Source organism: Pyrgilauda ruficollis, unplaced genomic scaffold (genome assembly GCF_017590135.1).
Source record: "Pyrgilauda ruficollis isolate IOZ18807 unplaced genomic scaffold, ASM1759013v1 scaffold12, whole genome shotgun sequence".
NCBI classification, from domain to species: Eukaryota; Metazoa; Chordata; class Aves; order Passeriformes; family Passeridae; genus Pyrgilauda; species Pyrgilauda ruficollis.
This window is the reverse complement of record NW_024510321.1, coordinates 16,920,868-16,948,744: the sequence shown is the minus strand read 5'-3', so window position 1 is coordinate 16,948,744 and position 27,877 is coordinate 16,920,868. Positions and strand designations below refer to the sequence as shown.

Below are 27,877 nucleotides of genomic sequence, written 5' to 3'. Positions count from 1 at the left end.
CAGGGATTTATTTGTTTTTTTTTTCTTTCTTCTATAACACTGGCATGCATTCATGTGCAGCATGTCTAAGTGTTCACAGACCATTAGTAAGGAAACAGTATACTTATTTCTGGAAAACAAAATTGGCAATAGGAGATCTTGGAGAGTGTGCAGCAAATTACAGTGTGAATTACAAGGAGGGAAAATCCAAAAAGAATAGCAGACATAGCACAACAGTTAAAAGTTAGAGAGATGTGACGTGGCTAGTGGAGGTTTGCTTCATGCATTTGTAGTAAGCTGAATAATTCTTCACAATTTCCTACTACAATTTTTAAATAAAGCATCATTTTCTGAGCATTCTTTCTGTAACCTTAGCAACAAAAGTAGGAAGAGGGAGAAATTGCAGATGGAAATCCTATCTGTCTGATCTCATCTAGGCGGAGCAGTAAATGTCTTGAGGGATGAAGTGCCAAGATCTCTCAGAGGTATTCTGCTCCAGCACAGATAACACAGCAAGCTGTTTCTTGGGTTCTTCCTGCTCCAGGCAAAGTATGGATGCCTCTCTTCTGGTGTATGAAAAGTGTCTTGCAGTGCTAGAACAGACACGATCTGGCTCCAAAGTGCTACTGCTTAGATCTGGCTTACATACGTCAACAACTTGGTGGGTGCTCATTTTGAGGGGGTATTATATTGGCTGGCACAGTGGATTATAGCAAGTTAGATGAGAATGTTTGGAACATCTTCATTCCATAGTCATAAGCTAGTGCCCCCAATTGTCCCAATTTGTCTAGAAAACAAACCCCCCAACTCTTTGTTGAGTCAAAATTACTGGCTATGTAGTTGAAAGAAACAGCAATTCATTCCTGAGAATTTTTTTTTCAATAAACCTGGAAATAGAATTTTGATTTGATCATTTACTCTCTAACAATATACACAATGTTGATTTTTCTTATATCAAGCACATTATTCCATCACCTTGGAAATCAAGGTAATTTCTTAAATACACTGCAGAGGTGTTGTTTCTAATATAAACATTCAATGAAGGATAGTACACATCTGTATACTGCTCCAATAGCAAACATGAATTTATACGAAATATTAGGTGTCTGTGATTGCTAAAAAGACGCTGGAGTCTGTACAGTTAGTGCGTTTCTTTTTTAGTAGAAATTGGAGGTGAAATTCAGCTCTTCCATTTGGAAAGCTAAGTATAGATGCCTGTGGCATAGACAAGGAATGTGCAAGTTTTCACCAGGGCATGTAGTGGTAGAAGGGGAAATGGCTTCAAGAAGAGAGGTTTAGATGAGATATTAGCAAAAAAGTCTTTGCCATGAGGATGGTAGGGCAGGTTGTCCAGAGCAATTTGGATGACTCATACCAGGAAGATTTCAAGGCCAGGTTGGATGGGCTCTGAGCAACCTGGTTTAGTGGGAAGTGTCCCTGCCCATGGCTGGGGAATTGGAACAAGGTCTCTTCCAATACAAACTATTCTGTGGTCAAAGTTGGTGGAAATTTAAGGTGAAAGGTGCCTAGCTACAGGCATATAGCTATTATATGATATGTATTATATGATTATATTATATCATTTTAGGCTGTGGTTATACTGAATGGTCCACTGCTGCTCCTGTAGGATAAAGGTCAGCTGCAGGTCCTGAATCATGTCTTCAATTTTCAGATGGCCCTGGGTTCCTCCAGTGCTTAGTAATTAGATCTCATCCATGGTCAGTGCAGGCAGTGCAGTTAAAGTGTGTATTTGGATTGTCCTAAAGTGGAGCTGAAGGAGCTGGTAAATCACTGACAGCATTTAATAGATCTGTGGTTCTGATAGCGAATGCTTACAAACCCAGTTCCTGGGTAGACTGCTGCACTGAAGTATCCCACCTGCACACCAAATAACATGCTGCTCATCTACCTATTTTTTTTATCTGAAGTCTGAAGGGATAAAATAGGTTTTTTGTTGTTTTGGATTTTTTTTTTTTACAGATATACTAATAAATTGTATCAAGGTCAAAATGTTGAGATTCCTCATTTCTTTTCCCCTCTCCCTATCTTACTTGCCATGCCTCCAACCCCACACCAGTAAAAAAATATTGATTTGAAACGCAAGTAAAATCGCATGTCTTTATCTGGTTTTCAGTGCTTAGATGTTTTGCATCACTTCTGTTGCTTGAAATTGTCAAAAGACACCTTTCAAGTCAAAAGTAATTCTGTAATGCCTTGTGATTTATCTTCTTAGTGTCCTGTATTTAGAGGAAAGACAAAAAAAGGAAACACAAGTTTATGCAACATTCCACTTTGGATCAATTACTCTGGACGAGTAATTGAGATTTAGACACAAGAAAAAATAACATCAAAACTAAAACAATGTGTTGGTATAATTTTGAAATGTTTGAGTATATTTGTTCAACAGCACTCTAGGTTAACTTGAAGGGAGTACTTTTCAGAGATAACAGAGGAAAGATATTATTTAGCATCCTGATGTTGTCTGGGTAGTTGTGAAATGCACGGAGTATTCTCTTAAAAAAAAACAAAAAACCTGTGCATATTCTGCAGAAATCTTGTTTGGAGCCTGATGTCAGGCAAAGGCAGCAACTTGGATACGCCTGTCTAGACAACATGTAACTCATCAAGCATCTCAATTAAATATGATGTCTTAGAGTTGTGGCACATGAGTTCTCAAGGGATTTATTTATTTTATTGAGCATGACTGCAAGATCTGATAAATAAGCATTTCTGTGACAAGTCCTTAAGAAATGTGGCTGGTGATAACAGTTTGGTAAAACTGTACATAACATTTTTTTCAATATTCTTGTGTACACAATCCAGATGGAAATGCTCTTACAGATGTATACAGAAAAAGACATGAATAAAGCAAAATGCATACTTTTTCCAAACAAAAGAGCAGAAGAAATTTCTAACCACTTTCATAATCACTCTTTCTCTGTCAGCCATGAACAGTGATTTTGAAATTTTGCATATTGATTGCAGATTTCAGCCAGTCCCATGTTTTAGTAACTAAAGCTTCATGTGTGTTGTGCATGAGAGCTAAACTAGAAAGTTCTGTGGCTAAATAAATTACCAGTTTGTTTGCAATCCGTTTAAAAGCAGTGTTCCCCAGGGAAGCCATGGTGGTGCAGTTTGTCCTGTGTTGCTCAGGTTCTCTGGTGGCCATGGTCTGTCTATCTGCTCACCAGCACACAGCTGGACTGAACAGCATGACTTTGGCAAAGACTGGTGCTGAGTGAGGTGTGTGTGGGACACCTTTAAAAGCTTCAGAATAAGCTTTATCCCCACAGGTAAAATGCTACTGCATTAATTAACCCATGCTCCTGCCTGTATCAACTTTGCATTGATCATATATGTTCCTACAACTGATTGCCCTACAGTTTTGGCTCAAAACCCTGATGGATCCCTGAAACACAGTATCAACAGCTTAGGAACTGTATCTCATACCAGTGAGCATGGAAGCAACTTCCTGCACTGTTCTATGGAAAGCCTTGATCAACTACAAACTATACCTGCCAATATAAAGTTAATGCTTCAGATCTGTAACATTTTCCATTCCAATTTATATTTGCCATTCCCCCTCCTCATGTGAGGCCTCAGGGCTCTTGGTTAGGTCTTGGTTGCTGCTTTCCTCGCATCTCTTCCAATAGAGAAATGTCAAAGGACAGGAAATAAGGATGACTTACATCTTCCAGCATTTGAATGTACAGTGGGTGAATACAAAGGCTACAGAGAATTTAAAGTTACTCTAATACCTGGATGAAAAAAAAAAATAAAAAAGAAAAAGAAAAGGGTGTATAATACTAAGCTGAACTTACATATTTAGGGGGAGGAAAAAAAATGCCCAAGTGTGGCTGTAAGTAGGTCAAAGTACATATGCTCAGAAACACATTGTTTGTTATACTCCACACAGGAAGTGGATCTTTAAAAGACTAAAATACTAAATGTGTAAAAGCTAACTTGACAAAAATGTAGTTATTTATAGTATTATCTGGAGTCATAGGCCCCCAAGACTGGAGCTGGTAACAGATGTGGGGTCATAACCACTAATGCTCTGTCGTCTAGTCCTGGCAGATAGGTTTTCATGTTTACAAAAAGTCATTTTTACAGTTTCAGTTTCATGAACCCTTCAGTCATTTATACATATCTAAAAATGAGCATATAAACTCTAAAACCTGTGTCATAATTACACAAAAATAAAATTTCTGCTAGACATTTTTTGGGCATTGTATTGAAATGGTTCTTTTTATTTTCTTTTAGTGGAGAGGATGCTACACAGAGCAGTTAATAAAGATGCGTTTTCAGAATATCATTTCTCAGACTTTTGCTCCGGCAAATCAGGAACAAAACTGCATAATAAATATTTCCCTACTGTAATTGGGTTTTGAGTGACTAGTGATTTGGCTTTTTTCTTTTCTTAAGTATGGCATTGCAGAGATTTTTGCTCTTTTGAAGCTTTTCTCATATGACAAGACAGTCCAGAGGGTTTTATAAGCCTACTGTAATGACCCCTAAATAGGCTGACAGTTTTATAGCAGTCCCCAAGAGGGAAGCTTCCTTTCAAAAGAAGCTGAATATCATGGAAAAGGCAGTGACTCCACATTGACTTTTCACTAAGCTGCAAAGACTAAATGGCTTTTTGGATTAATAACAGTTTTATGGCATCCTTCTCTTGCAGAATGTCTGTCAGCATATGTGACTCTCCATTATAGGTGCTGTCAGGAGCTCAGTAAAGTGCAGTTTAAAACCTGGGAACTTAAGTTGTTACAGAGCCGCGTAAAGCCTTGTGTCTGCATGGGGGGAGAGACGTGGGATAAATCTTTTGTTTCATCCCAGCTGATGACAGCATTTAATGTTTACCATAACAACCTCTGGATGTAAATCTGTGAGATTCTCAGCAAAGTGACTTCCATACTGGTCCTATTGAAAACCTGAGTGTGAGGACTACTGCACACACACACAACAGGCTTTCAGCACTCTGCAGTGTACTCATGTAGCCTCTTCTTGGAGAATATAGTGTGAGATGACATTTTTAATACCAAAACACTCAGATACAGAATCTCCTCTTCTATTAGTTTGGCTTCCTCTCATTCTCTCATTCATTAGTCATTATATCATTATATTAGCTGTTCAGAATGGATTTTGCTAGGGTTTTTGTCATCAACCGTGATATTCACAAGCTGGAGGTTGATGTCAACTATGTACGCTATGCCCATATATATATATAGATATATATATATGTATGTGTATATATATATGTGTGTATATATATATACATGTATGTGTGTATATATATATGTATGTATGTATGTATATTTCCTTAGTTTGCCCCATATCAGACATTAAAAAAAAACGAAAAAGAAAACCCAGCAGATTGGAGCTTTGTCACTATGAAAGCAGCAAGTCACTGAAAAAGCACTTCACTAAATTGCATGTTTCCTCAGTAGATTAGTACAGAACAAAGACTTTTGTTAAGAAATTGAACAGTAGAGAGTTTATCCTTGATGCAAAGTGCTTATGAAATTGGTAATTCTGAGCAGCTCAGAACAACCATGCTTCCTAAGCAGCAGCCCCTATATATATATCGTCCGTAAGACTATGCTGTAATCTACATGTACTTTACCTACCAAAAAAAAAACATTCATGTTTTGAGAGGCCAGTTCAAGTTAAGTATTCCTCAGGGTTCTTTGATTATCAGATCCTATAAATCTATAAATAATAGCATTGCTATGTTATGATTGTAATTACAGTATTATATTAGAATGAGCTCTGTGGCAGCAGCAAGCATAGTGTCTCTATCCCCATTTCCCCTGGCCTTAATCTTCCCACTAGGACCCCATCTCAGGATGGGTGATCCTCTCTTGTACTGTGTCATCTCCTGTGCTAATGGCTATTATACTAGGAATATTCTCCATATGTCCTTGCCACCTGCCCCGATCTCTGTCAGAGTCTGCCTAAAGAAAATGTGAATAAATGAGGAAAATCAGTTGCAACACCATACACACATGCTTCTCCTGCCCAGGTAATGCAGAGTGTGACCATGCATCTCGCTTGCCCCTTCTCAGGGCCCAAAAACGTGCTCTTGAGAAGAGGCTTTACATCACCTGCAATGCAGAGCTGGCTCAAGTCCTATCCAAGCTGTCACCTCTGTTCTCCCCCTTGGGCTGCTTTTAGCTGGTGGGGAATTAATAGTTCTCAGAAATCTAAAAGCAGTCTTCTAGCAAAAGTCTGAAACAATTCAGAAGTCACTTTTGGCTTTATTTTACTGATGTGATTGGCAGAGGTACCATAAGAGAGTAGCCAGCATTACATGTGATTGGATAAAAGTAGTTTTGAGGAAGCTGTTTTGGCTGTATGTGTGCAGGGGCACATTGTTGTTTGTCTTATTTAAATAGAAAGGGTGTTTTGGGTCTACAAAATTGATTGCCAGGACTGCTTTATTCCTTAGGGAAATTATTGTAATTGCTAGCTTATTTCCTTTATCTAAATATCCAGAGTATTGATAATTTGCTTTTTTGCTGAAAAGTAGTCTGTTTTAAAATATAGAATTTCATGTTTTCTTCTTTCAGTATTTTCATTTTAGTCTACAAATGCACCTTATGGAAAACACAATTCTCTGATTAATTTCATAGGCTATTAATGTAGAAATGTTTGTATTCAGAAGTAAAGACTGAAATTAGTAATTGGTGATAAATTTTCTTGGAACTAATTTTTTGGGCCAAATATTAGCAGAAATTTCAGTTAATTTAAAAATAAACCTAGTCTGTGAGTTTGGCAATATTTGAGCAATTTGTTAATGTATTTTGTTAAAAATCAGATACCAGACCTTCCATTCATAGTGCTAAAATTAAGTATCTATAAAGTCTACCACTATATCCTTGAGGGCTTCACAGTTTTTACATTATGTTGTCATCTCAGTTGAAGCTGGAAATGCAATTTCAATTAAGTAGCATATTTAAAGGGACAACACTTATCAAATTAAATGCAGTCTTTATGTCTTCTATTGCATCTGGCAATAACTCATGACACTTGATAAGGGAGACGTGATGACAAGGATCCTTGGATGAGATGATTGATGGATGGATTGATCAATCGATTGATTTTTCATTGATAATGTCACAAACAATGTTCCAGTACTGGGGGAAGGTAGCCAAAACAATCTGCTGAAATGGAATGGCCATCTGGTTGGCTGATCCATAATAATTTGCCTTGTGGATGTCTTCCTTTCCTTTCTCAGGAAAGTCTTTTTCTACAGCATACTATTGTGCAACAGCAGAGCTCATTCCTAGTTGCTTTTTCTCTGGTTGAAGTTATTAGTTTTCTTCAATTATAGCCTTACACAGAGAGAGCTTGAGAGATGGCAGAACTTCCTGTTCAGTAATGTCTGTGGTTTGGATTTAATTGAATCCAGTGTTTAAAAACAAAGTATTCATGCAGTTGGATTCAACAGCAACTCTTACTACTAAATCTTGCTTGATAATACCCTCTGTCTCCTAGAGATTTATATTACTTTTCAATATCTGTTACAGAAAAAATGTGACAGGAAAAGAATTAAATCTAAAAAGTCACATGTTTACTTATGTGATTGTATCATCATAGAATCATGGTGTCTCCATTGTGTCTTGTGTTGAAAAGATAGGTGTCTGCTAAGGAAGGCAGGACCCTCCCTTAAAATGGAAAATGTAAACCTCCTCCCTCCAAATTATTATTATTTTGAAATTAAAGGGCTCTCAGGCAAAGATATGGGAGTAGGAATAACAGTTCTTTGTTAGGGAAGAAAATAAAAATAAAATAAACAATACAGTAACACAAAACAACACTGACAGAGTCAGAATACCACCTGACACCCTGTGGGTCAGAGTCTTGGCAGCAGTCCCATTAAATGGTGGCTGCAGTCCTCCTGGAGTGATAGGTGAGGTTCTGTTGGAGCAGGGATCCTGTAGAAGGGTGGAGTTCTCCTCTGAAGGTCCAGTGGTGGTGTAGATGGGCCTGGTCTTCCTCTGGGAATCCAGTGGAAAAGGCTGCCTTGGTGTTCCAAATCTCAGATTATATCCAGGTAGGAATGCTTGGCTCCTCCCACTGGGCAGAGCATCTCACAACGGGATGATGTAATTTTGTCAGTCATGCAGTGAGACTCAGTGGCCCATTAACAGAAGATATCTCCCCAGAGGGAGGATGGGTCATGGAAGAGATAAAGAAAATGGCCCAATTAACAGAAGATAACCACCCCACCTCTAACAGATGGGAGAAGAATACACATGCCCACCCACATCTTGCAACCCAGGACTCACTGAAAGGAAGCTTTTTAGTTTCATGTTTGTTTTGGTACTATGGTACATGCCTATCTTTGGCCAGAATCCCAGTTAATAATTTGAACTAATGTCAGAAGCATAATGTAGTCGTTGCTTTTAAATATCACATATAGTTACTTTATGTTATCTTGATTGTGAAAGATCACACACGGGAAGCCTTAATCTGTTAAGCAACAGCAGTTACTGATGAAATAAGTATGTGACATTTAGACTGTGTTTGGGATTATCTGTATATCTAATATGTGGAATGAATGTTAAGTCTTTGAGTTTTAAAACATACTGAACACCAAGTATTTAAAGAAAAATGTTGAGAAATTTAGTTGTATTTAGAGAAGTATGGGAATATATTCAAAGTGTCATCAGACAATATCATTTGTGAAAGCTAAGAAATTAATTTCTACAATCAACAATAAGGTGGCAACTCAGCATCAAGTATTGCCTGAGGTTAAAAATAACTCATTTCCCCAAAAGAAAAGTGTTATGAGAGATGTTCTAATAAATATTCCCTTTACAGTCACAAAGGTTGCCACAGTAATCCTCACAGCTGGTGCAAAGAATATCTGGGAAAATCCATTGCTTTAATGCTGTACTGTTCCGTAGAAGAAAGGTGTTATGTCCTTCATATACAAACAGAATGTGGACAGAATTGCACTCTCCAGTGTGAGATAATGCTCATATCCCCCAAATACCTGAAAAAGAAAGAAAACATAAAAGCTTTCTTGAAGCAGTAAAGGATATGTTCTCTGCTTTCCTTTCAGTAACATGCTTCTGTGTCACTAATAGATATTGAAAAGTTTGTCCTCTTCTTAATTGTATCTTTATATCATTCTAATTATCAGTAAAGCTCTAAATCTGTCTCATATATAAAATTAATTTCTTCATTGAGTAGTTTACATGCAAATTCAGTAAAATTTCTTAAACATTTTTCTAACTTCTTTTATAGCAGCTACCTGTAGGGAATGGAATGTATTATGAAGCAGGTACAATCAGTCAAAGAATATAAACAGGTCTGACAGAATGAAAAGTTGTAGGTATCTAATGATACCAATAAAATAATTTCTATTAAAGATTCCAAGAATTTCAATTCCATGGTAATGCAAATTAGGAACTATGAAAGCAATGACTTGGAACAGAAGCTTGGATCCTCTCCTTATGTGGAGCTCCCAAGCTGCTCACATCTACTTTAGTAGTTAGCTGCATGTGTCTTTTTGTTTCAGATTGTAAATTTACAGATGGGATTAATAAAAATTACAATGGGAGAGAGGAATAATTAATAGTATATTCATAAAATACATCTGCATGAAGGCTATGAAGAGGAATTCTGTCTTCCTTCTATAATTCAAGTAGAAGCAAATTTGTTTCCTTCCAGAATAGATAAATAATCTAAGATTATTTAACTTGGATTAAAATACTAAACAAGACTTTTGATACACAAAATTTGGTAGACATAAACAATTCCTCATACAGTGCCTTCTTGAGCTGAAGGCTATAATTTAAGTGTTTGATTTACAATCTGTATGATGAATCTGCTTTACGCGTGGGTCAAGATACCATTTAAAACATTCTTATAGAGCTACCAACTGGCTCAGTGTCAGAGCCTTCTAGTTGTGGAGGTGGGGACTTAGGTATAAGAAATTAACTGGAGTAGCTTTATTAGCCACATTTTAAAAAAATTGAAATGCAAAAAAACTTTGCACAGTTTCGACTATAGTTTAAATATTGCATGTTTATCTGAAACAAACTGTTGTGGTAATTATTTGTTATTTGTCTCTGGAGCTCTTTCCTTGAGATTTTGTATGCCTTAAATGTGACCATTATTTACTAAAGAAAATTTTTCAGAATGATAAATAGGACTGGGAATATATATATTTGTTTTCAAAACCTTTTAATTTACAGTACCTCTGTTGTATGCATGACAGCAGTAACTGTTTCTGTTGACCATTAAAGGAGGAAAGAATTTGGTAAGGTGGCTGGCTTTTGTCATCTTCCTGACAGTATAGTTTTAACTATGTTTACTTGTGTGACTAACCTAGAGCTGGTGATTCTATTAGAAATTGCTTCAGAATTGTTACTGAGATTTACTGGACATATAAAGTACATCCTGGCATGCAAAATACAGCAGAAGACACAGAAATTGTTCAGGAGAAAATAGTCTGATTATTTCTGCAACAGGTAAAGTAAGATGCATCAGTAATGGTGTTAATGTAGGGTCAAATCCAGCTGAAACTGGATTTATGGTCAATATGTTTAATCTAGGACATGAATGATGTCATTAGAATCTAAGTCCTTGCCACATGTGCCTCCAGCTCAGGATCATGTCAATAGGAATGGGTTGTGTATGACCTGGGGATGTGGGGAGGAGATGTCAGGTCTGCTTGGCAGCACAGCCTGATTTGAGGGTACTCCCATGTGGCTGACTGGATACAGGAGGTACAGCAGGAGGAAAACATCTTAATCACTAGGGTAATTCCAAATTCCATGTCCTCTTCTTCAATTTTGTATTGTACTTTTTATTTGCTGAGTTTATTTTAATTTTCAAACTCTATCATCAAGGCTTTGGGGGCTTTTTACATTGTTTTAGAAGGGGAGGAAATGAGGAAATTCTAGCATGTACTACTTTTATAGAATTACTAGTAGCTATTCAGCAGAAAGCTGGCAATGCTGTTGATTTAAATATTTTGTGGTTGCAAAAGCTTGGTTTGAGTAAAGGAAGACTGGGAATTTGAGATGAGTTTCATTTCTTGCCTCAGACCAAACAAATTTTTTTTTCTCTTTTTCTTTTTTTCGGTCGTAGATAGGAAGATAGAGACCTTCACAGTAATTAACCTTAACAAAAATTTGCTGTGATGGGAGCATGACAGCAACTACTGTGTTTTGTAAAACCTTGAGAATTAGGACGATTTCTTCTCCAAATATGTATATATTTGTGTGTCTTAGAGGGACAAATCTACAGTAAACCAGACTTTTGGAGATTTAAAATAACAGGGCATTGTAAGCCTACAGCTATTAGGAATGTTTTGGATGTTCTTATATAGTGACTTATGTTCAGAAATATCAAAAACTACAAATTTTTTAAGGTGTTATCCGTGAATAGTTCTCATGGGTTCATTAGAGTGTGGCCATTGTTATAGGAACTGTCCATCTTGCCTCAAAAGACACCAAACATTTAGCCACAGATTTCACTGATGTGGTTATTACACAACCTGTATGATTGGTACTTGGGATAGTGAACATTACAATCATAATATAGGATGATTGCATGAGGTAACTGCCTTGTCAGCTGTGAGTGGTTAGGAGCAGAGCTATCTCTGCAACATATTTACAATTTTTACTCTTTTTTTCTTCATTGCTGAGGCTCTTTGAGGAGCAACAGAACTCCGTATTTCAAGGGTAAGTTTTATGTAAAACGAAGGTGCATCTTTCATTATAATCTGGGTTTTTTCTGTGTTTTTTTCCCTTTTTCAGGAGGATACAGATCATAATTATTATACATCAAGGACGTATGGCCCCTATGATTCTACCAGCCGGGATTTGTGGGTCAATATAGACCAAATGGAGAAGGACAAAGTAAAGATTCACGGGATCCTTTCCAATACCCATCGTCAAGCAGCAGTAAGTTATTTTATCATTTTCTTCTTTGACTAACATGGATGTTTTTCCCCAGAGATCCACACAGGAGTATTACTGTGTATAATGACTATTGTTCATTGAGCTATGTCTTTGAATTCTAGTTAAGCTATGGAAGTCTTAACACTGTTGTTATCATATGATTCTTTGAACTTTTTGAACATTCTGTAACAGTCCTTCAGAGACGCCTTTACAAGTATATCTAAAATTTTCTTCTGTTCCTAAAGATCACAAACTATCAAATGGTAAACCACTTCTGTTGCCAAAATCAGAGGGAATCTTGCTGTTGAGTTGAATAGTAAAAGAGCTGGGTTGAGGATGAAGTTGATGAAGTTTTAAGTCTCTCATGGAATGTATGTGGCATGTTTACATTTCTATTTTATAGGAGGTTTCATTCTTATATTTCCTTTTGGGACAACTGATAAAGCTCATGAGAGTGTCATATAGTAATAGAAATTATGTGATCACAATTTTAGGTTATCAGCAAATAAATAAATTGGAATGTAAATAACAATCATATTTAACTTATAGTAGTCATGCTGCTGGTAAGGTGGGTATGAAAATAATGGCCTCACACACTTAGAAATGGAAGCAAATACCATATGATTTAGAGATTGTATTCTCTGTTCTCACCCGTGGCTAGAAGCTGAATACATAGAAGAGCCAATATTAGCATAAATTAAATTTAAAAAAATTACAGCTCAGAACTATGGTTGAAGAGACTCTTGTTTCAGCAACTTAGAGCCAAAAAAAAGTCCTTGGGTTCTGCCAGTTTAAAACAAAATCTAGTGAATGCCTTACTTAAAAGTTGTACAGTTTTTAAAGATGCAGATGTGTTTAACAGTTTTAAAGCTGAGAGAAAGCACAAGTTTAATTCATCTTTTCCTTAGTTAAACTAAGGAAACTTGTTTTCTGGCACAAGCTAGGTAACTGCTCAGAGGAATGTAAAAGGCAGCAGAAAGAAATACTGTAGTATTTAAGTCAGAATATAGAAAGCAGAGTGAGGTGATAAATCCAGCACATGTAACTGACAGAGAGTCCAATTCAAAAAATATATCCTTCATAGTTAAAAGAATGTAGGCAGTCAGGGATAATGCAAATGCAGAGGGTTCAGACAGTTATAGATCTTTGGGGTACACTTAATAAAACAGTGTATCAGCTATTTTCTTAAGACAATTTAATTCTAATGAGAAAAAAAGAACATCAAGGATACCTTGAGGTAGTGTGGACTTCTGTTGTCTGTCTTGTCTGCTTTATGTGGTATCCTGGTGCTCTGTGTTGAGGGAAAAATGGAAATATGCTGAAAGAAAAGCTAATGTATAAATTAAAAATTTTAACACATCTAATGATTAGTAAAGATGACACTCTTCCATGTCTTTGTTGTAAGCACTTTTGTTTCCAATTGGATCCCTGAGATTGTGCAGCTAAAATGTCCATCCCAAGGGGGACATTTTGTTGAAGTTATTAAAGTAGAGGCTTGAACAAGGCTGTATTTTTGGTCTGGTATGGGGTCAGAGTAGAGGACCATTAAGCATGACAAATGGAAACTTGAGGGCTTCAACTGTTTCTCATAAAAGCAAGTGGTTTAAGGCCTTTCTTCTGAATGTCAGATGCCCCCTCTGCCTTTCTTCCAGCTCCAGCAGAGAAGGCTCTGGTCCCTGTTTAGCACACTGATATCCATCTCTTTTCATACCTACCCAAATATCTTGGACTATGAACTTGAGTGGTTGCATCCATATCTACATAGAATTTTAAAGACCCCTTTTTCAGATCTGTTTCAGGTTCCCCCAAAGGATTACAAAGTACCAGAGTCATCCTGTAAGGTTTTATTTCTTATTTTTGCATCTATAATTGATTTTTTGTATGTGTGTGTCCAAGTAAACAGCATCCATACGTACTACACAACAAAGTTGTTTAACAGAGAGATGTGATTTTTATAGCTGTACAACTGCAGAGTCATATATTTTGAGATCATACATACCTCAGCAGCAATCTCTTACCTTCTCTCCTATAAACTTTGTCATTACTCTTTTTAAAAGACCATTTTGCACATCTTGCACTCAATTATTTACATTATATTTTCTAAATATTATTCTCCAATTTGACAATAGAACCAGGAATTAAATTATCACATGCTAAATATTAAGGAATTAATTTACAATGTCAGAGATTCTTCGAATGCTGACAATTTTACACTCAATTTGTGTTTTTTCCTTCATTTGTAAGTAAATAATCCTGAGAATTCCCAGAAGCTGTAAGTTTGTTTTGCTTCTACAAGAAAAGTCATAAGGACTGGAGAGAATCCTGGAGAGGATTCATGAGATGGTTTGATTTTATAAACAGCATAGTGATTTTTTTGTGGAAAGTAGCAAACATATATTAATGGAACAATAAAAATGTCTAACAGTACAGGATTTATAACACTAGTAGTAAAGGTGTTTTTTTCAATATATTGCTACCATCTTCTTAACCATATAATAAAATTTTAGAGGTGGCTTTGATATTCAGTGGGTTTAAATTAGATATCTAAGAGCTGATTACTCAAACACTGAACTAGAATACAGGATATGTCACACTTGGGATGACAACTCTCTTTTCTCCCAGTCCATTCTATCATTTATGCATGGAGAGAACATTTTTTATTTCAGTGAATTGAAAATTCTGATATTCTTTCTTTAAAATGAGGTATGCTTTCAAGCATCAAAATAAAATCAAAATTTTAGTGACTGTTAGAATATTGTGTTTCAAAATAATACTTAAATCATGTTGGTTATTACAGTATTATGCTAAAAAATTGGCTATGTTAAACATTTTTACATTGTCAGAATTTAAGGTATCACATTTTTACTTAAGTTAGTGAGAGATCTATATCAGACTTGAGTGGAAACGGGACCAAGTTTTTGTTGCAATCATCTTTATACTAATGTTTATATTATAGCCATTTAGAAGACAGATTGGGGGGCACAGTTTTCATTTGAAGTAGTTCAATGGTTACTTTGATTCAAAGTGAAAAGGTAAAATGGAGGATGGCATATAAAGGAAAGAGGGAAAGTTTGGTCAAAATATTGGTAGTTTCAACAGAGTTCTTCAAATTATGTTTAGTAGAGCAAGGACATAATTTAAATGGAGTGCACTCATAGATGTAGTGTACACTTCAGCAGTGAAAGCTGTAGAACATGGTGAAATAATATTTGTGTGAGTTAATTCATGTGCTGTCTTTTGCATATGCCATTTTTGATTAGAAATGTTCAGTTGTACATCCATATTTATGTATATACAGAAAAGGTCATTAGAACCTACTCAGTCCAATTAACACATTGCAAATGGATTTTGCATTCTAATTAAAAACAAACAAACAAAAAAGTGCTAATAAATCCTGTCATAATTCTGGCTTCCATTTAAATGGAAAGCAAATCTTTCCATCCCTTTCCAAACACTGAAAGTTACTGTAAGTCTTCAAGTGCTAATTTCATGCTAAATAATTCTTTAAACATTTCTTGGTGATATAAATATAATTCTTCATAGAGAGGATGTACTTGGATACAATCTGAAAATAACAAATACAGAACAGAAATAATGGGAGGGAATACAAAGACATGAGTACTTTTCTTCCTTCCCCCTCCACTTTTTCAAAATGTTTGGGCTGTTGCCATTTCTTAAGTGGAGTCATCAAAAGTTACAGTTGAGGGACAGTCACCAACGAGTCATCTTCACACCAGTTTTTACTGTAGTAAATCCTCCAAAAGAAGGAATGAATGCTCATTTCATATTTACTGTTTGGACCATTGTGGAAGAGATGTGTTATTCACAGGATATTACATTTAAACAGTGAAAAGACCATGCTGAGATTTCAGCACTCCTTTCTGCCATGACCACTAATTTATCCAGAGCTTAACCAGGTAGCGCACAAGGTGATAATTATGAGTGGCCACAATAATAATTGAGCTTTGGGAACAGAATGGAATAGATGAAAAAGATAAAGCCATAGGCAGAGAGGAAAAATGAGTTTGAATTTGAATGTTGCTTTATAGTGAGCTTAGTTGAGAAGAGTTCATTCTCCAAATTACAATTCCCTGCTATGAATTCAGCTGATAGAGGATAGTCACCTGTAGGTAGATGGAGAAAAAAAAAAAAAAAGGTTATTTTAAAAATTTTAGTTTTATATTTTATTTTTCAGTAAGTAGGTTAAGTAGAGTTTATTGTTGCTTCTGTTGGATATTTCTTTATTCCATCTCCTAGCTGACAGTATAGAGAGTTTTAGGGATTGGTGTCATGGGTTTGATGGAGGAATTGCCTTCCAGTGACCAGCCTTCATCAGACAAGCTCCCAGTCAGCAGCAAGATGTCAGAGACAGCACTTCAGTCTGAAGGCTCGTGTGGCAGAGCAGCAGAAAGCCAGCAGCCAAAGTAGGAGGCATTCTGTAAAACATAGGTATTGCTAAGGCCTTTGGTATTGATGGGTCCTTTTATGAAAGAGGTTAAAGCGACAGTTTTTTAAGGAGAAACTCTACAAATCTTTTATTAATTTGATTCTTGTGATTGAGTTACAATGTCTGTTCATGTATTTTCTTTTCTGAACTTTTCTGTTATAATGATCCACTGTTTTAAGTATTTAAGTGCTCTTCAGAATTCTTTCCTGTTAGCTACTGGGAATTCCAAATTAAGAATAACAAGGCTCCAGTGAGAAAAAAAAAAAGGCAATGAAAGAGATATTTGAAGTGGATGACTGTTCGTCTTTTTTTCTCTTAATGTTCTGCTCAATATTGATTTTATTTTCTGCTGTTACTCATTTCAGAGAGTGAACCTGTCCTTTGATTTTCCATTTTACGGACATTTTCTACGTGAAATTACTGTGGCAACTGGGGGTAAGTAGCTTTCTAACCATTTACTTTGAGTAAGATGAGAAGAGTTTCTTGCAGCTATTTTATCCCTGCTTGTATATGTCAAGAGATAAACTGCAGCTTTTATTTAGGAAATTTTCCTGTCCACAAAAAGAAAATCATAAAATATCAGTGTGATGAAAAACTTCCAGCATTTAAGTTGAACTGTTATAAACCCATCTCATTGTAAGACTTTACAGCATTTAATCCTTTTCTGTTTAGTTATTTCCCCCAGAACTCAGGAGTATGTGTGTTTAGCAGTTGCACTGGAGGTGAGAGTGCTGGAGCCAGAAGCAGGGGGCAGACAGGGTTTGCCTGCACAAGGGGAGAGGATTTCCTGCCCAAAGATCAGAAGTGCTGCTAGAAGTATGGCATGTGTCACCTGTAAGGCAAACCCATCTCAGCGCATTGTCACGGTGTGGTGCAGCCTCTGAAAATGTTCCATCCCCGCCTCTTTCCATGAGAGGAGTGTGGTGAGAAGGGAGGTAGGGCCTGCTCAAGCTCCCAGTCTGGCAGCTCTGGGCAGCAGTGATGGCTCACAGTTGGGGCTCTCCCTCACACTGCTGCTGGCTGCTGTTTGCACCAATCTCCTGTGCTGGGAACAGCCATCAACTCCTTCTGTTCCCTTCCCAACTCCAACTCCTTGAAAGACAATTTGATTTTAATGACATGAGGAAAAGGAGATGATGTGGAAGACAACAAGTGAGAAAAAGAAGGAGGAGTAATAGTAAAAAATTGAAAACAGGGAGGCAAAAGGCAGCATCATGGAGAGCACGCCCAGAGGATCCTCTGGTCCTTGAACATGTTCAGCAAGTTCATGGACCCTGGCTGGTGGTGCTCAGCCTAGAGATGTGGCAGGACAAGCAGGCAGAAATAGGAGCCACCATCATCAGGAACAATTCCACCTGTCCCTGATTAAAGTTTCTCCTTCTCTTGCTATGGGGTCCAGATGGACATGATCAGGGGATATCCATGTCCCACTGGAGTTCCAAATGGGGAGGTTATGACAAAAAGAGCGGGATAGAATTGCAGACAGTGTCTCAACAAGAGTGTGAACTGTAACAGAGATTCCTGTCATGCTCCCCATCAGGATCTCCATTTTGCTACAAAAGCAGAATACAAGTGTTGGACAAAGGTAAATAAAGGCTGATATTAAAGTGATTTGCAGTAGAATGATAAAAAAGAATGCAGAATTATGAAGTGACTTCAGTATCTGTTCTCTCTTCTTGATCAGCAATAACATTTTGATGCTGAATTGGGTAAGATGAGCCAAGAAACACTGTTTTTGAGATTTTTCTGATTTCCATTCTTCTATGCTGTTATTTTCATTTTGGTGCTTGATCATCAATGCCTAGCTCTGTATTCTTTATTAGAGGAGTTGTTTTTGACGGGTTGCCAAAATCAAGCACGTGATTCGTGTAGCACGAAAAGATGGGATAGAGCCTGCAAAGCTAAAACAGCAGTGGTGGGAGCAGGGTTCATCCTCTAAATGTCCCCTTATTCTTACTACTGTGCTTGGTTCATTAAAATTTCACAAAGTTCACTCTCTTAAAGTAATTTCTTGTGTGGTCATTCTGCTGAGCCTTCTCATTTAAAATTTAAATTAATTAAAAATTTAAAATATCTGAATTTAAATTTAAAATATCTGAATTTTTACTACTTTTACCACTTTCACTAATCTATTGCTCTGACCAGTTTCTCCATTAGACCCAAAAGACCTGGAAGAAAAGTTAATCTCATGAAGTGAACTATGTAGTAGCAATTTGTGAGGTACATATTTTTTCCTTTTGATACAGAGTAAATGAGGAATTTAAGTGGTTTTGTCTTTTGTTTTCTTTAAAAAAAAAAAAAGTCAGAATATAGAAATGACTGCAGCTCTGCAGGATTCTTTTCTCTTGCTGTTAATGGAACACTGGCTGATAATTACGCTTTGCTTTTTACTCCATTTGGACTAAATAAAATATTATTGCTGTAAATAGATCTAGGGATTATTGTCAAGCTAAATACGACTTTAAAATCAGTCCTTTGAATGTACACCATTGACATTAGCACAGAGATATTTTTGTCTTCCATGGGCATTTCCATGATTTTTCCACCTCAAAATTAAGCATGAAAAAGATCTAGTTAATAATAGATTTTAAAATGTTGTCTTGATAAAGCTCAGTAACTGTAAGTCATTCTGTCAGGATGCAACCTTTATTACAACTATAGGGCTCCTAAATTAATCTAGCAGGAAAATAAAGGTTTATTTCTGTACTAACTCTCTAAAAGTGTTATAATTTAGATATATTTGCAAATTTTGTTGCTAGGCTAAGCATCACACTTCACCACCAATGATTTATAATAACAGAAGATGAATACATGTTCCACATGCTTCATATACTCTATGGTCTGCTATTTCTTAGTAACCAAGATTTTACAATGGCATTACTATTATTAGAGACCTGGAATACCTCCAGAGGTTATTCTGACATCAAAAGAATGACAAAGTTAATGTGTACAGAACTCCCACACGACAGATGTCCACTTCCTGGAGAGTGGGATATTATTAATTATGCTAATGACAACACTAAAAATGTTTTTTACATACAAATCATAAATTAAATAGCCTTCTTAAAAGGGAAGTCAAGGACAATGGCACAATAAATCCCTGTCACAATAAAAACATCAACCCCAATGGTTTCTGCCATTCTTCACGGAGTGTGCACTGTGGCATAACAGGGTTCCCAAAATGGTTAGGACGATTTTGGAATCACTGTGGTTTAAAACTCAACTTTTTTTTCTCTTTGGCTAATAGTTATTTCTTCCTCTGAATAGTTTTGATGACCTGATTGTGTTTAAGAAAAGGAAGAATGGGTAGTGAAAATAAATAGTTTGAGGGTTTTATTCACTGTTGTCTTAGCTTGTATTTGAAAAGATTATTTATTCGTTTATAAATTATATATTATAATTGAAATAATTATTAACAAAATTCATAATTGGTTCTTTGCTATACAGACATGTCTCTGCCCACATTTCTATAGATGGTTCTCAAACAAGCTGAATTTTGGTTTTTGTGAAGCTTTTTGAAGTTTGTAGCCTACAGGTCAAAAATGTGAGAATTTTGTAAAAAGAAAAAACTTGTGAGATAGCGAGTGATGTTGTGCATGCCAGGAGCTACATATGTGAAGTCTGCTTGTTGCCAGGCACTGATGCCCCTCACAGAGCTCAGTGGAGCTGGGAAAACCCTCTCTTGTGATGCATCTCTCCATGTAGTACCATAACCCTTCTCAAGGGCATCCTTGAAGCTCTGTGCCCCACATCCTACTCAACATGCTGCAAACTTCATTGCTGGCTGTATTAATTTTCCATGTTCATTGTAGTAAGCCACTCTTGTATATTCTCTGTGGGGTTTTTGTTTGTTTGTTTTGTTTATCAGTCTCTAATTTTTAGTGCAATTTTATATCAGATACTGTAAGTTATTTAGGTGGGAGTTTTTATGGCATTTTTCGTCGACATTAAATTTCTCTGTGGTATTGCAGGGAGAAGGAAAGGCCTTGCTGTGCAAGCACTGCCCAGCATTAAGGAAACATAGCAATAACAGTGGAAATTGAAGTGACTAGGTGGTTACATTTTTAGATTTATAATGCTGAATATTGACACATATTGCAGCTAGCATGAATCAGGTTCCAGAAATGTCCACTTACCCTATAATAGCAAATTGCTGAAGTTGAAGCAAACAGCTGAATTTTTAAATATTGTATTAAATTCTGGTGAGATAATATTTGGTGAATCATCTTTCACTAGAGGAATATTCCAGATGGACAAATTGTCTGAAATAATTCTGAGGATGTTGCCTGAGCATTTCTGCCACTGTCAATCGAAGGAGTACCAAACAAAGAAATAAAAAGCCATCCTAGCAGTAAATTCTAGTGTAAACAAATCACAGTTGATAATTTTCTAAAACAGAAATCAAGAACTCTTTGTATGATTTTTACTTCCTAAGGCCAGATCTCATGCTTAAAAATACTTGTGTTTATGGAAGAAAGAGATCTTTGTGCATCAAAGATTCACACAGCTTTTCATCAAAACTACAACAGTCCTGTGCTCTACTGGCACAAGGTAAGAACACAAGCGTTGAAAATACTGAACAATTTTCCTGCTGAAACCTGATGTTATTGGATCTTGCACTGAGGAGCAGCTGTGAGGTACCTGAGCATGGTTCCTAAACCCTGACTAGTCAGGACAATTGATTCAAAGTAATCTTTCATTCTCATGAGGAATCGCTCTTATTTCAGTATCAAATTCTTTTTAAGTGTACATATGGTTTGTGGGAAAGTAGCAAAGGCAAAATATCTCTGGTTAGCGAGCTAGCTGGTTAGCTACTTAAAAGCTGAAGTTCTATAGAGAGATAACACTTTAAGTTTTGAATTTGGACATTGGATGTCCATATGCCGTTATGGAATTCTGTTCCATGTTTTCAATGTAGCAAGGAAGGATATGAAAAATAAGTACCAAAGTGTGGAGAATTCTAATACAATTTGCATCACATTTTTCAGTACTTTCAAGGAAGAGGGATCAGTGATAGAGAGTATGCTGTGGGGAAGGAATAAAGCCTGATGTTGCACTGTCTCAGCCCTATCTTTCTGTGTTGGCAATACCTCTGAGCAGGAGGGAAATTTGTCCACCTAGCTGGTGGTGCTACGGAAAGAGAAGGGACCACGGGGTCAGGACCTGAGCTTGTTAAGGGTGAGGATGGCTGTGCATCTGCAGCCTGCAGAAAGTCTATGCTAATGAATTATTTTCTCTGCATCTCATGCATTTATTTTCTTAAATTTCCAAATCAGTGTGTAGGTAGAGTGAAATTTACCTGTTTCTCTGAATTATCAGTGTCCTGACTGGAACATTTTGTTGGAGTCTGTCAGAAATTTCAGCAAGGTTTTTCTGGCTGTTCCTGCTGCTCTGAACGTTTCAGCACAGGAGCCAGCAGGAGATGTGTTCATCACTTAATAAAGAGCTCTTTGACAACACACATTGCCCTAAGGGCAACATCTGTTGAATGGCAAAGGTGATACAAAGCAGAGTGAAACAGAGTGTTTCTAGCCAAAATCAGTGCCTCAGATTAGCTTGTGTCTGTTACAGGGGATTACACTTGTCATCACCAGTGGGCAGGTCACTCTGAAGGGACTGTGGAGGTCTGGCTGTTGACTAGCTCACACAATTGCCTTCATTTGCCTCAGCTTTTTCTGATGTCTTATATTGCCATCCAGTTGTAACAAAAAACCTTCTCCCTGTAAAGCTTCCTTTGTCTGTCATTCCTGTGTCATGTGTCCTGGGAATATCCCTCCTGTCTTTGTAAGGGACTAACCCCACCCGGAAACTCTGCTTTGCCTACCTTTTCCTGGTGAACCCTTACAACCCTTTCCGTTCCCACACTTATGCTTTATCTTTATAAATTGGATCAGAAGCATTTAGGGCAAAGAGAATGAAAGGCTCTAGGGGAAAAAAAGCATTACATGTGCCTTGACTTTACTCTGATCATTATATATTAAGGCATTTGCCAACTTTGTGATGATTATGGGCAGTAGTGGTACTGAAGTGATAACAGCTTAAAATGACCATATTTGTGTTTTTGTAAGACTCTGCTTCATAGAATAACATATAACTAGCCAAAGCATTTGTCCACATGTAATGTCAAATAACATCAAATACATTTAAATAATTTTGCAGAAAATAAGAATAAATTAAATTAACTGAACTGCTAGGAAGCAGGCCCAAGGGTGGTAATGCTGAGTTAGGGGTGAAATCAGTAGCTTAGCTGAGGTGCATATATACCAATGTACACAGCATGGGTAACAAAGAGCTGGAAGCCATGGTACAACAGCAAAGCTATGATGTGGTCGCCATCATGGAAATGTGGTGGGATGACTCACACAGCTGGAGAGCTGCATTGGATGGCTACAAGCTCTTCAGAAGAGAGAGGAAATGGGGAAGAGGTGGAGGGGTGGCCCTTTATATTAGGGAGGCTTTTGATGCCATGAGTGTTGAAACTAATGACAATGAAGTTGAATGCCTATGAATAAGAATTAGGGGGAAGGCCAACAAGGCTGACATCCTACTGGGAGTCTGTTATCGTCCACCCAACCAGGAAGAAGAGGTGGACAACTCATTCTATAAGCAGCTGGAGAATGTTTCAGGATCACCAGCCCTTGTTCTTCTAGGTGACTTTAACCTACCAGACATCTGCTGAGAACTTAGCAGATAATAATATAGCAGAAAAGAGGCAGTCCAGGAAGATCTTAGAGTGTGTGGAGGACAACTTTTTGTCACAGCTGGTGAGTGAGCCCACCAGTAGGGAGGGACTGTGTTAGACCTGTTGTTTGCAAATAGAGATGGGCTGGTAATAAGAATTAGGGGGAAGGCCAACAAGGCTGACATCCTACTGGGAGTCTGTTATCGTCCACCCAACCAGGAAGAAGAGGTGGACAACTCATTCTATAAGCAGCTGGAGAATGTTTCAGGATCACCAGCCCTTGTTCTTCTAGGGGACTTTAACCTACCAGACATCTGCTGGGAACTTAATACAGCAGAAAAGAGGCAGTCCAGGAAGATCTTAGAGTGTGTGGAGGACAACTTTTTGTCACAGCTGGTGAGTGAGCCCACCAGTAGGGAGGGACTGTGTTAGACCTGTTGTTTGCAAATAGAGATGGGCTGGTGGGAGATGTGGTGGTTGGAGGCCATTTGGGGCAGGGTGATCATGAAGTTACAGAGTTCTTGATATTTGGTGAAACCAGGAGGAACATCAGTAAGACTTTTTCAATGGACTTCCAAAGGGCAGACTGGCCTATTTAGGAGAGTTATTCAGAGAGTTCCTTGGGAAGAAGCCCTTATAAACAATGGAGGAAAGGTGGGTGTGCTTCAAAACAGAGATCTTGAGGGCAACTTTTGTGAAAGATAATAGAAAATGTTTTTACAATTATATTAATGGCAAAAGGAAGGGTAAGACCAACCTTCACTCTCTACTGGATGGGGAACTTAGTAACTGCAGATGAGGAGAAGGCAGAAGTGCTTAACACCTTTTTTCCCTCAGTCTCTAGTGGGAAGATGGCTTGTCGTCAGGACAACTGTCCTCCTGGGTTTGTAGATGGTGTGAGGGAGCAGAATGATACTCTCTTATCCAGGAGGAGGCAGTCAGAGAACTGCTGAGCCACATGTATGTTCATAAATCTATGGGATAATAATAAATAATAAATCCAGATGGGATTCATCCCAGGGTGATGAGGGAACTGGCAGATGAGCTTGTAAAGCTGCTCTCAATAATTTACCAACAGTTCTGACTCACTGGTTAGGTTCCAGATGACTGGAAGGAGGATCCTGGTAATTATAGCACAGTTATCCTGACCTCAGTACCGGGTAAGGTTATGGAACAGTTTCTCTGTTAAAACATGCTCTGCAACAGCAGGAATCAGCAACACTCACCACCACTCCTCTCTGAAGTAGTGGAGAATGTTTACGAGTTGTAGCAGCGCAGCACTCAAAGGGAAAAGTGTCAAAGTCTGTTTAGTTGGGTTTTTTCCCCTCTGCATAGGTAGCATTAGGTGCAAGAAGAGACTAATACAGGCAAGGTTTTTGCCTATGTATTGCAGTTCATTTGGGGAGGCTCCCTGGGGAGTCCCCGGAGGGCCCCCTAGGCTGTGAGTTGGCTGGCAGCAGTGGGCAGGCAAGGAGACTCCACACGGCTTCTGAGGGTGCTGATTAGATGAGGGTCTATTGGGGGTCCCATCCCCGGGAACAGCATGGCTACTGAGGGAGAAGGGGGGAAGGGAGAGGGAGAGCCTAGGGAGGGAAGGGCCAAAAGAGAATCTGGTCTCCCTCGCACAGTTTAACGGGGAGATTCAAAGTGGGCGCAGAATAAGACTTGCGCCAATGGGATTACAGATACATGAGACTTCAGGGGAGGAGCACAGGCTTGGAATAAACCGTACATTTTCAAGGGGTGAGACGGAGCATACCATTTAACTAAAATGCGACACCACGCCTGTGTAAATAAGTACCTTTAATTCTGTCAGGAAAAGATATTAGAAATATTATATTTGGAAGCACTCATCAGCTACAATATCAGTTCACCTAAGTGATGTTTTTAAAGCTATAGGTAAGAGTCCTATCCAGTCAATAATTTTTTGTTCTATCAGTGGAGGGATCTTACTCCATTTTTATACTGTGCATTTTATTATCTTAAACACTATTCCAGAAGCTCACAGGATGATGTATATCAAGTTCAATGTTAGTACAACATTGAGGCATTTATTCTATATTACCTTTATTATTTAATCTGTGTTGCATTAGCTCTAGTATCTTTTACATGACGTATCAATATATGGTATAGCGGCATCATCCAAAAAATTAATTAATAACAAAAACAAGTTGCAAGAAAAATAGAAATCTAAAGTCTCAAAACAATGTTCTAATTTGCAACTTGTCATATTTTGGAAAACAAGATTTCTTGCCCCTCTATTTTGCTTCAGACTTGCCCATTCTTTGGGCCACTGGCAGTATGTCCAAAGCAATTATAGCAAGTGACAGTAAATTTGATTTCCAGCTGCATTAGTAAGTGTGGAATTTCTGGTTGTTGTGCTATAAGCAGCTTGTTGTTATCTAAAAGAAAAGTTTGGAAGCTTACACAGGATTAATTAAAATCAATGAAGGATTTAAAAGTGAACACTGAAATTATTGCTGAAGAAATATAATTAACAAAGTAAATTGGATCCTAAAATGGCCTCAGATCATCCCACAGAGACCCAATGCGAGCCCTCACTGATGAGGCAGGCAGAAATATTTTGTGGGAGCTAAAAGAAGGCAGCAACAGAAAACCATTGTACTGGAAATGTCCTACTGATGACACAGGCTCACATTAAGAGGCTATTTAGTTACTTAGTTTTACATGTCACGAGTAGCATTGTTTAAAAAGTAAATATTTAAAAGTAAATATATTCTTGCTTTTGAGTTTCTGCATTGTTGTGTCCAAAGCCACAAACCACACATAATTTCCATTTCCTGTCTGTATCTCTAACTGTTGAATAATTGAAAAACACATGAATAAATCTATGTAGGGCTTTTTATATTCATTACTTCAGATAAAGTATTCTAATTTCACTACTTGGGATCTGTCATGTAAAATCTGCACATGGAATTTCTTTTGCATCTCTGACAGTACAGGGAGTACAGATTTTCTTAATATCTTTGCTGTAGTGCAATGTTCATATGATGACTGTCCATGTCTATCCATCTCTGACTCCTGGAGTCTTTAGAAAAGCAAATGCTGCTGTGTGTTCTGCATGATCAACAGTTAGAGAATAGAATGCATGCAAGTGTTGTCTGAGCCACATTATGAAAAATCAGTAGCCCGTTGCCAGCCTCTTCATTATGTCATCATTCCTTCCTTGGCAACCACCCTGTCTCAAGCCAGTCCTTGCTAAATTCATTACCCTTGCAAATTGCTCAGATTCATATCTGTCTGTTTTCTGAAACCAAAGCCATTGAAATAAATAGATTCCCATGGATCTTTGTCAGTTTTCAATTGAGACTTTAATTTTTTCACTTGCTTCTTGCTCCTCCTTACAGTCTTGGCCTTGGCTGCATTCACGCCCTTTCCCCTTCCTCCTGTCAATGTTGTCACTGGGCTGTGACATCCCAGTCTTCAAGCTTTTTCACGCATGTGTCTGTTGCTGAGGAGATGGTTCCAGGTGTGAGCAGCAGAAAGAAGTATTTATGCCTAAATTACTTCTAAAATAATAAGAGTTCGCCAGAGGTTTATGGAGGTTTTCCTTGCCATGGCTTAAAGTGATAATTTTGTTCACAAAAAAGTGATAATTTTTGTTCACATAAATTTAATACATGTCAGAAAAAACTATAAAAATAAAAAAGAGTTTTTTTGTTGTTTTCATGGAAAGCTTACTGCAAAACTACATTTGTTTTCACGTGTTTTAGTTCCATTTACTTTTAGGAGCTTCTTCATGCTCCAATCCCTTGCAGTAACTGTTCTAGACTTTTATTTTAGAACTACTACCACTAGGCCATAATATTGTAACAATTTCACGTGTTATGTGTGTCATTTTGTCAGTGATGCTACATCTGCCTGGAAAAGCAGCTTGTTCATGTGTCTTTCCAGTGTGTTTCCAGGAAATGGTAAGGTAGCCAGAATCACTAGCATGGGATTCTTATCCTGCCTCACTCACCAGTGCTGATCTCAAGTCTTAAGTAGGGGATAAATAGACATCTCCATAAAGGGCCATTGGTACAAATGTTGCCTCTCCTTCAAGTGTGTGTGCATTCAACACAGCCTTGTCTTGCCAGAGACAACATTGATATAACGCTTCAGTTGGGGACTGCCCTGCAATTCGTGTTACACGTGTTTTATCTTCACCCATCACATGTACAAAACCTGTGCATGAAGAAGTGTAGCCTGTAACTCTGCTTTTAACCAACCTGAAAAAAGGAAATCCAGGCTCTATAACCTGCATCATGACCCATGATGCCTGGGGCTGCTTACCTAGAAAAATCTTTTTGTAGCTATTTGCTCAAGTAGAAATGGTGACTTTTTGACTTCAAGCTGCTGCACGTGGCAGTCTGGTACGTGCCTGCACATCTGAGAGCAGAGAAAGTCTAAAGGCTGATGAAGAGAGCATTAATGGTGACTGTTTTAAGATTCCAAGGGCTTAAATGGCTTGCTAAAAATTACCATTTGTCAAATAAATAAGTGCTTATTAATTTAATAACTTATTAATTGAAGGGTGCTAGCTGCAATATTGTTAAATCCTGAGCTGAATGACAGTAGATGTGTGATTTCATATATCTTGTTATGATCACTTGTTAGATGCAAGTGATCCAGGGGTTATTTGGCAATGACTTGTTAGATGCAAATGATCCAAGGGTTATTTGGGAATGACTTAATAGGGCAATAAAAGTCTTTTTTTACTGCAGTTTATGTTCTGCTTTGATTTTCTGCCTAATGTGAAGGAGACATGAAATATAAGGGAATAAAAAGATCTATGGAGCATTGACTAAGAGTTTTAAGCTCCATCTCTCTTGATCCTATACA

General features: G+C 37.6%; 1 protein-coding gene across 1 annotated transcript in view; it reads left to right on the top strand.

Moving 5' to 3' along the window:
- Positions 1 to 27,877, top strand: part of PLXDC2 (plexin domain containing 2) — a 249,294-nt gene that overhangs the window by 123,395 nt on the left and 98,022 nt on the right. Inside the window, exons 3-4 of the mRNA XM_041488579.1 lie at positions 11,760 to 11,906; positions 16,716 to 16,785. Of these exons, the coding sequence (XP_041344513.1) occupies positions 11,760 to 11,906; positions 16,716 to 16,785 (217 nt within the window). The remainder of the gene's footprint in view (positions 1 to 11,759; positions 11,907 to 16,715; positions 16,786 to 27,877) is intronic.